At 55.5% G+C, this 10314-nt stretch overlaps 1 protein-coding gene across 1 annotated transcript; it reads left to right on the forward strand.

The window, feature by feature from the left end:
• Positions 1 to 804: 804 nt before the first annotated feature.
• LDBPK_091070 (hypothetical protein, conserved) lies at positions 805 to 2652 on the forward strand (the record flags this gene model as incomplete). The annotated part of the gene is made up of 1 exon (XM_003858738.1): positions 805 to 2652. One exon carries the CDS (start codon positions 805 to 807, stop codon positions 2650 to 2652), a length of 1848 nt encoding a protein of 615 aa, XP_003858786.1.
• Between the last annotated feature and the right edge of the window lie 7662 nt (positions 2653 to 10314).

Here is a 10314-nt window from a genome sequence, read left to right on the forward strand (position 1 = left end):
TGTGCAGCGAATTTGATGGAGTGCCCACTGTGCCGCGCAAAGATCATGGTTCGTCAAAGAGTGTTCGAGTGACGTCCTCTTTGTGTGTTGCGGTGCCGTATATGCGTGCTGGTGTCAATGAAACTTCAAAGGCGTTTGTGTGCACCTTTGTCTAAAGAACGTGCATTTTCATCGTTGACTATGCGGGCGAGTGAGATCGCAAGACGGCCAGAGAGGTTTTGCTCTCTGCGGCTGGAATCTGCTACGCGATTTCTTCCACACGGATGCGAGAGATGCAAAGAGATGACAGAAACGCAAAAGAACGCTTCCTTTTTCCTTGAGCATACAGGTGAAAACGTGCTGTACACCAAAAGGATGATGCTCGAAAAACAAACACCGAAAGAAGCGTCAGTCGTCTGCTCGAGCACAACACAATCAACGCTTGTTTACCACTCAAAACACCGAAGGGCAGTTCTATGCATTCTCACTCACGGGTAGAAAAAGAAATGTGACGCATCTTTATTTCACGCGTGGGAAGAGGCACTAGTGCAAGGCAATTTCTTTTAAAGAAAGGATTGAATGGATGCTTTCAAAGATGCTTCACTGACGCAGGACTCTGTTCGCTTCCTCATTTACCCTTTCCTCTGCATTTGCTTCGTCTTCTCTTGCATTGGCTCCACTTGTCTTTCCCTCAACACATCCTTTTCCTCATCTTCTTCGACCACGCCATTATCACAAACCGGTATTGCTAGAGCTTGTGGCTTGTTCTGAGAGAGATTGCTCACATTCTGAAAAAAAAAAATAGGTCCCTTTGCACTGCATAAAATGCCGTCAAACAAGGTGCTTGTCGTCACTGGCGCCGTGCTCGCGTCAGCTGCCCTCATCGGCACTGTTGTCATCATGAGCTCCCACAAGAAGAGCACTGAGGACAACGATGATGACGCCTTCTGTGCGCCGCTAAGCAGCCTTTCGCAGTCAAAGAAGCAGACCTTTTCGGTAGCCAAAAATACTGCGCGGCCCTCCGAGTCTGCCGCCTCCGAGGCGACTGCGTCGCAGAAGAAGCCGAAGGTAGCGCTAGAGACGCAGCCCGCGGCAGCGAAGATGGATGCCGCGGCGCATGCTGACGTCAAGGTCCCTGCAGCAGCCGACGCGGCGGCGTCGCTTCTTGAGGAGGCATTGGACGAGCTGGAGCCGACGAGACCGGCAGCTTCTGCTGAGGAGACTAAGGTGGCCGGTAAGCGGACAGTCGCCGAAGTGGCAGCTGCGGATACCGCTGATCGCAAGACGTTTCAGCACCTTGGCATTTCGATGAAGGTGCCGGAAGGCTGGGAGGTGCGGGAGGAGCTGTCGCCGATCCCGAATGTGGCGATGGTGACGGTGTGGAACCCGGAGTTCGAGCATTTTCCGAACGCTGAAATGCCCGGCGCCGTGCCGGTGATTATTCTCTCCGTAGAGGATATTCGTGGCGAGAACTTGAACCTTGTCGAGTTCAAGGACCGCTCAAAGGACTTATCGATGCAGCAGATGCTCATGATGACAGGTGGCGTCGTGCAGCCGATCGTTCGCAAGGATAGCAGCGTGCAGGAGGGTTCGTTTCGCCACATTCTGGAGTACTCCCAGAGCATGCCTCCGTTTTTCGACTTGTCGGTTATCAATCTGCTGGAGGTGCGCAACGGCGTCGCATACGTATTCCAGATCATGTGCAACCCGAAGATCATGAATCAGTACCGCCCGATCTTCACGCAGCTGGCGCGCGATATCGTGGTCACCCCCATGGACTCCAGCTCCCTCGGCTTCTTTCGCGTGCACACCGGCAAGGTTTCCATGGATATCGATACCACATGGAGCTGGTCGTACCCGGATGCCGGCGACGAGGCTGCACTCCACCTCGCACAGTTTCAGCTCGCCTCCACCGTGAAGAAAGAGGAGATCACCCTCTACGAGGTGAGCAAGGCCCCGGCGACGGTGCACAAGCAGCGCAAAGAAAAAACAGTGGATGGAGTCACGATTTGCTCTGCCTTTGACGGCACACAGGAGAAGAAGACGTTCACTTACAACAACTACTGCCTTGTTGTTCACCCGCAGCAGAAGGCCATCTCGTACCTCTCCGAGGCAGCACTGGTGCGCGCCGTGAAGAGTGTGACACCGTCGACGGAGCCGCCGAAACCGAAGTGCGGCGCAGCCTTCATCACGACAGAGTACGGCTACACCTTCGACGTGATCGGTGCCAGCCGCGTCGTCTCAACGAAGCTGGGCAATGGCACTGTTGTGTACGCGCCGCAGGGTATTCCGTCGGACCCGTCCAAGGCCGCGTCGCCTGAGGAGACCGGACCGACTGTCACCATCCGCATTGGCAAGCCAGAGACGGACCCTGACTGCATGGGTAGCATTGAGGAGTGGACGGCCCGCATTCGGGAGGAGGCTGCAAACGGCACCATCACAAAGATCCAGGTCGTGCAGTTGAAGGAACAGGAGTGCCTCACCTTCCTGTCCAAGGAGATGCAGGAGGTGTCGCCGAAGGAGAAGGTGGAGGTAGTCGGCAAGGTTTTCATTTTCGTTCGCAATGGTACGACAACGCTTGTGCGCTGGGAGAGCGCGACGGGGACGTGGCGCAAGTACGAGCGAGATATGGAGGCGTTCCTCGAGTCCTTCCAGTTTCTTGAGTCGGTGTAGGTGTTGAAGGTACAATGAGGGTGTGTAGAGAGCAAAAGAAGATAGTCGTGCAGAAGCTGCACAAGGAAGTGGGAAGGGAAAGTGAGTGACCGAAAGGAGGAGTACACACGGCTGAAATAGCAGAAAAGAGAACACAGTGACGGAATATAGAGGAACACTTGCTATTGCGGAGCCTCCACTGCGCATGTGTGAGAGGGCTTCATGAAGAAGATCGTTTATCAATGGCCCTGTGCGGTCCCACGCTTTCTTGTGTGCGTTATTCCCTGGTTGGGCAAGTCTCAAGCTTCAGTGCTTTGCTGTTGAGCCATTTCTTGTGTATGCATGTGCATGCGTGCGCACGTGCGGAAGTGGGCTGTGCCTTTTTCTTTTGCCTCCTTTTCTGTTTGTGTTCTCCACATGTCTGGCCCCTCTCCCCCTCTCTCCTCTCCCCCGCTTATTTACTTATGCCACCAAGTCTCCTTTTCCTTATCGTAGCTTTCTTTTTTTTGCGGCCTTCCTGTTCTTGCGTTCTTCTCTTCCATGTTGCACCTCGTTTCTCCCTCTCCCACCCCCTCTCTTGTGCGCCCCTCCATTCTCTCCCCACTTGTTCACATACATTTCTCCTGCCGTTTCTTTCGTTGTTTAGGTGACGTGAAGAAACACAAGGATACCGTCCCCCCTCCAAAGGCGAAAAAAAATATATCTCGATAAGATGGAAGTAAAGTAGGTATCCTCAGTGCACTTGTAGACAAACGGGAAACAAACAACCAAATCACCTAAGCGACGTTTTCCCTTTTTTTTTTCGTCTCAAGTTTTTTTTCCATGATACCGACTCTCCCCCCCCCCCCCCCCCCCCCCCCCACACACACACACACACACGAGAGCCCACGCATTGACTTGCACATGCATGCAAACAGCGTCAACAAGCACACAGACACACACAGCTCATGGCAGTTTTTCATTTTTACGCTGCTGGAATTCGTGTGTCTGTGCGCTTGTCTGTATGAATAAAAAAGTAAGTGTGCTTTGTGAGTATGCTCGTTTTCTTTACTGTCTGTTTGGTGGTGTTGGCGCACCGTGTGCGTCTGCGTTGATGCCGTTTTCTATTTTATTTTGGTCAGTTCTTTGCTTTAGTGCTTTCCGTATTTGTGTGAACGATGAATACCGTTGGATTGAAGTGGTAGTGGTAGTGGGGGCAGCAGCGATCACGATGCGCGATGTTGAGTCCAGCCCGAGGTGTGCTCAATCGAAACAGGAAAAGAGAAATTGCGTCTTTGTGCATGTGTGGGGAAGATTTGGCGTGGCGCAGTGCTGTCCTCTGCGTTTTGGCGCTCGTCCTCTTTCGCTGCGCTTTTTCGCTTTTTGGTTTCGTTTCTTCCCCCCCCTCCCCACACACAAACCCTCCACACACTCCCATAGTTTTGCCTGTGCCGCGATACACGCACGCGCGCTCAAATGTGCTCCATGGCCGTGTGTGTGTGTCTGTCTGTCTGTCTGTCTCTCTGTGTGTCAGTACTAATAGCATTATTGACATGCCATTCTCTGGCGTTGTCGCCGGTGTGGCTCGTTCTGGTTTCGCCGTGCCCACGGTTTCCCCTTTATTTCTAGCCGTTCACTTCTTTTTGCCGTCGTTGTCTCTTTGGGGTAGTCGCGTTGGTGCTTCTTTTTTTCTCTCCTCATGATTTCATTTGGTTGCCCTCCCCCCCGCCCACCCGCCCGCCATGACTCGCTGTCTTCGTCGTCGTCGTCGTCGTGTGTGCCTGCGTGCGCGCGTGATGTTGTTTGTCTGTCTCTGTCTCTCTACATGTTTGGTTGCTTTGCGTGTTTCTGAGCGTCACCTTTAAATATTTGTCTGTCGTGATGGCGCGTATTTCTTCTTTGCCGTATTTTTTATTTTGTGTGTGCGTGTGCGTGTGTGTGTGGGGGGGGGGGAGGCCTCTGTCTCTCTTTTTTTGTTTTATTTTCCTGGTCGTAACGTATCTCTCCCCCTCCCCCCTTTCCCGCCTGTTTGACGCGTTCACCCCTCTCGACATTTTACGCTTGGCGTGTCGTATGTTTATGTTTGCGAATGTGATGCATCTTTTTGTTTCGCAAGTGCAAACACCACCCCCACCCACAGAAATCGTCCCGCTACAACCCCCCTCCCCCTCCTCTTCCCTCCCTTCCCCCGCCTCCCCGGCTGCCGACTCCCTCCACTACTGCGACTTCGAAACACTTAGCACACACGCACACACGCACACACACACACACGCACACACTTTAACTTCATAAAGCGAACAAGCACAGGTAAAAACAAAACAAAAACGCAAAGAATTCGAACGCACGTGGGAAAAGGCAAAAAGGGGTGAGCAGCCCGGTAATGCGACTGATTTGGCGCCGACGGCTGCTTCTGATAATCGCACAGGCGCCTGACCCAAGTCCATGACACAGAAAAGGGTGAAGTGTGAGGGCAGGAGAAAACAAGCGCCATGGCGCAGGTGCAGGTTCGGAGTGACGCCGAAGCTGCACCCATTCTCACCCCCCGTAGCTTGGTCTCTTCCCTGAGCTCTATCCTCTCCCCTTCCTCCCACAAGGACTAGCGGCCAAGCGCTCTCTCCCTCTTTTCCCATGCTTAGTGCAGGCGCGACACACAACGATCAAGAGAGACGCCCACACATCTCTTGTGTTTCACCGCCTTCCTCCCTTCCACGACTTATCGAACACCTCCTCTCCCTCCCCAATCCTGCCTTTTTCTCTCCTGCCTTCCTCTTTGCTTGTTTCGCCTCTCCCTCCCACCCCCAACTGCACGCCCATGATAGCGTTCCCTTGCTCCGACTCCGCCCTGCGCTACTTTTTCATCCCTTCTCTTCTGAGCTCTCCGTGCTTTTCCTTTGGCTCCCCGCACTGCTCCACGCCATCTCCTTCAGCGGGCTTTTACGCCGTCTCTCCACGCGTCTTCTGTTGCGCCCGTTTTGCACTTAGGATCTCCATTCTTTCCCTTCGACTCTATCCCTTTCTCTCGCCGGTTCCGTCCGCCTGTAGCCCCCCTCCTTCCCTCCCCCTTCCCCGAACCTGCGGACAACGTCGAAAGGAAAGGGGAAAAACCGCCAATACGGAAAGCGGATTTACCTTCCAGGCCGGCTGGCCAAGAACCAGAAGAACAGAGAACGACACTGACGGACAGGAGGCTTCAACAACTCCCTTTCCTCCTCCTTACTCCTTTTCCTTCCTTCACCTTTTTTCTGATGCGCTCTGCTCTGCCCTGATGATGGAAGGGGGGGGTGCACACCTCTCAGCGCGTGGTACCTCAGGGCCTCGCGCACCCCTACTCGGTGGCAGGAAGCCAAGCAGCCCTTTTCTATCCCTGCCAATGCAGAACCCACCTCTGGCGGTGCGTCGGGACGGCCGACGACAGTGAACACGTCTGTGCCATCCATACGATGGGCAGCACGTGTCAGGGTGACTCGAGCGTATGCCTCACACGGCCCTCACACGGCCCACTGATGTGTGGGGAGGAGCCTGCGTGGCGACCGGCATGATTGGGGGGCGGCTGTGTGGGGTGGGGGAGTAGAGCTTGAGACAGAGATGGTGTACAGGTCGCTGAGTCGGCGCATTTGCTGTAGCACACGTGTGTGTCTGCGGTTTGCTTCGCACCACGCGGATGGGGCCTGGTGACAGGGCCGGGCCGAATGTAGAGTTGAGCTCATGTTCTGAGGCAGAGTGGGCACGTTGAGGGGTAAAACAACAACACACATCTACATGGAAGCATGCGCTTACGTTTCTCGTGTGGTCTCACACGATCCGCCGTCTTCTCAATCAGAGGGTCCTCTATTTCCGCTAAACACCACGCCAGGCGCGCATACACACACATACACACAATAACAGCATGCCAGCACTCTCCTTCTTTTTTCTCCCACTCCTCGCCTCTGTCGTTGCGGCGCCTGTGTCAGTGCGCCCTTCTTAGTTCGTGTGTGTGTGTGCTCTGGTTTTTCCCTTCCCCCGACTGCGGTAAAGAACATATATATATATATATATATATACGTTGGTGTGCATATATATGTGTAGTTGCGTATAGACTCTCTGTTTCTGTTCAGCGCAAACAGATGCCACTTCGACGACAGCACTCAACGTCGACGTCATCTTTTTCTCCCTCTCTCCTTGGCCACCCTCCTTCTTTTTCCCCCGCCCTTGTGCGCACGTATGTGAGCGACTGCCGTGGGGTGCTTGAGTGTGTTGTGGAGGTGCGTGCGTACGTGTGTGTAGAGGGAGGGAGGGGGGAAGCACGGCGGACTGCACTGTTTCACCTTCACCAATGCTTGCTTGTCAATGTGTGGTGTCGTGTGGCACTCCTATAGCACATGCTGATGCGTCTCCCCCCTCCTCCTCGCCCCCGCGCCCGGGCACCCTTTCTCATTCTCCCTCCCTCTTTTGCAGTGCGGGCTGCGCGTTTTGCACTTGTTTCACCGTTTCCTTTGCGTGCGGCTCCGGAAAAAGAGACGCGGAATAAAGTCGGGGTACCGTCGAAGAGCGCAACCTAGGCACCAGTGAACATTCGCAGCAGCAGTGGCCTGCCACACCTCACCTGCACTTTACGTCTCTCGTGATGCCTGGCGCCACCCCCATCCCTCTCCCTTTTCTCGCCCTTTCCCAGCTGTCAGATGCTCGAACACGCTCAAAAACAAAGGTGTTAGTCAAACACGCGAGCAGGCAAACTCAAAGGAAGCACTCTTCGTCCCCCCTTTACTCCGAGGCGCCCCGGCGTCGTACGATAGCTTGCGTACCCCCTCCCTCCCTTCCACACGTACGCACACGCGTCTCCAGGTAGGGGGGTGGGGGCGCGCGAGCGGAACGGGCTAGGAGCGTCTACGCGTCGGTACTTTTTAGGTCACAGGAAACACACACACACACGCGCACGTGGATACAAGTCGGCGAACGTACAGAAAAACAACAACAGAGGCGAAGAGGTCATGAGGAGCAGCGCAACACACGCTCAGATTGCACACAACAGGCTGGGTATCCTTGGCATCAGTTGTGTGTGCCTCTCTCTGTGTATGCGTATGTGTGTGTGTGTATGTGTATGCTAAGTCTTTACCCACGTTTTCTCTCGCGCGCTCCGCGTCGTCGGCAGGTTGCCTACATCGCCTTGAGAGCAACTGCGTGACTACCCTTCTGTTGCTCCCCTGTCCCTCACTCCCTCCCTCGTCTTGTAATTCTCTACTCGTCCCCTTGTTTACCATCTGATTATCCTCAAAGCCACCGAATCAAAATTCAAAAGACGCTCTCACTTCAGCTTCGCACATCCGCGTTTCGTTCCACCGGCCCTCTCGTCGCCTACACCACAAGCCAACGCCATTGCCCCAGCTTTCACGTTTCCTCCCCCCTCTCTCTCTGGTGCTCTCCTAGCGATGGCCTCTACTCTGAACAAGTTCCTCCTGGTGCTCGTGGCCCTCGTGGTTCTCGCCACCCACGCTGCGGCGCAGAGCCCCCCCTGCAGTATCAAGCAGTGCAGTGAGTGCGTTGCCGGGTCCACCACCCAGTGCGCGATCTGCAACCCTGGCTACCGGCTGAACGCCAAAGGTCAGTGCGTAACGAACGTGAACGCCGCCGCGGCCCCGCACGTCGCCGTTACCGCCGTGGCAGCTGTGGTGACTGCTGTCGTGGCCTATACGCTGTGATAGCATCGACCAAGCTGGTGGGTCAAGGGAGCAGAGGAGCGACCAATGTAGCTGGTTGTGTGGCGGTGCTGCTGCTGCTGTTGCTGCGATGGGGTACGGGCGCTGACTCTTCTGCTAGCGTGGTGTGGGAGAGACGGAGCGCCTGCGCTACCTGTAGAGGACCTCTCTCTCTTTCCCTCCCCCGCCGCCGCTGCCGCCGCTGTCCTCCCCCGCATTTCGTAAGCGCAAAACACGCCGACTAACGGATGACATGGCACGTGCTTGCGTGAAGCATGTGTGCTCTGACTCGATGTCCCCTTGGCCCCCCTGGCACTTCGCTCCACCGTCCTGGGTTTGCTCTCTCTCGCTCCTTTTCTTTTCGTGCCAGCACCAGCAGCGGCTTTGCTCTCTCGATCGTTGGCTCCCCTCCCCTCTCCTTCTCCCTTTTCTTTCTCACCATCCTCTTCGCTTTTCTTGACTTGGCTCTTTTGAATTTCCCATGTGTTGTTTGCTTCACGTTGTCGTTTCGTGTCTCTCTCGTTTTCTCCACGGCCAAGATAACCCTCGCTCGGCATCTTGTGTGCGGACGCCTGCACATGTGTACACGTGTGTGTGTGTGTGCAATGGGCGACATCGGTGAACACTTCTTCTGCCCCCCCCCCTCCCTTCTTCCCTGTCCCCCTCTTTCTTTTCCTCATTGTTCCGGAGCACGTGAGTGCTTCAAATTTTTTTTTTCGCATGCCCATCTGCTTTGCGCATCGCTTCGCTCTTTTTTTTTTTCTTGGCCTTCGCACGTTGTTGACACTCACCCTCCCTCCCTCTTATGCGGGCTCATCCTTTCTCGACACACAAAGCGGCGTTAGTATACCACTCTCTGGTTTCGCCCCCCCCCCCCCCCGCCCACCACGCAAGCCTCTCTGTCTCTGTGTGCGTATTGTTTTCTTTGTAAGCTTTTCCTCAGAAGCGGCTCCGCGTGGGCAGGGATATGAAGGGGATGGGGGCTGCTGCTCGGCTTCCTTCCCCAGACAGTATGTGTGTGTGGGGGGGGTGCGGGCACGGGACCCTGCGATATCACGCACGGAGCTGTGTGCCCTCCCCCGACTCCCCTCGTCATGAGGGCCATGTGAATACTACAGGAAAAACAATTATACATACACAGAAAAAAAACAGACTATGCAAGCAACTGACGCATTCTTGGTGACGGTGACGCGAAGCGCGACTGTCTACGGTTTACACATGCTGAGAAGCGAGGGCACCAAGAGCCCATGCTCGTCGTCCGACAAGGGATCCCGGCTAGATGTTCGCGGTCCGGCGAGACGGTCGAGACTCCCTCCCTCCCCGTTACATAGGCCAATGCATCATTTTGTCTCCCATGCGAGGCTTTCCTTTTCCCCTTTGTGTGCCACTACTGTGTCCTGGAAATCCTCGGCCCCCCTTCCCAGCTTATTTCTGAAAACTGACCTTGTACGGACACGGAAATCGAGAAACGTCGAGTTTTGTGTGATTCCCTCTCCCTCTCGCAGCATCCACGAACGGCATTTCTTGTCTTAGGCGTAAGAGGTAACTTGGGCTTATGGCTGCCTTCATACTAGAGAGGCGGTGAGATGGCGCCCGAATCGCGCCATCTTGGAAGCCGCCACGCGCAACCTTCGCCCGGCACAGCTTCCGTTGCTGCGCTCCTCGCGAACGATCACGCTTTTGCAAAACTTGCGCGGGCGGGAGAACGTAAACTGCGCTTTGGCGATGGGCGCGCTTGGGGAGGGCAGCACCGCGTACGAGCACAGATTGCCCCGATGGCGTGCATGGGGCCGACGCGTTGTCACAGACCCAGGGGTGGGGGGCCGGCCTAGCGCTGTCGGGCGGAGGGGGTTGGGGCTGAAAGGCCCGGGGCGGCCGGGGAGGCGCGCCGAGGCCCCCGACCCGCCACGTGTACGCCGCGAAAAACGACCAAACACAGCTGGAAGACCGAAGGCGCAGACGACACAACGAACACCGAGCTGCTTTCAAGATTGGCGAGGAGGGGGGGGTGCTCGTCGGTGCCGGTCACGTG

The sequence above is a fragment of the Leishmania donovani genome, chromosome 9 (assembly GCF_000227135.1).
Source record: "Leishmania donovani BPK282A1 complete genome, chromosome 9".
In the NCBI taxonomy this organism is placed as follows: domain Eukaryota; phylum Euglenozoa; class Kinetoplastea; order Trypanosomatida; family Trypanosomatidae; genus Leishmania; species Leishmania donovani.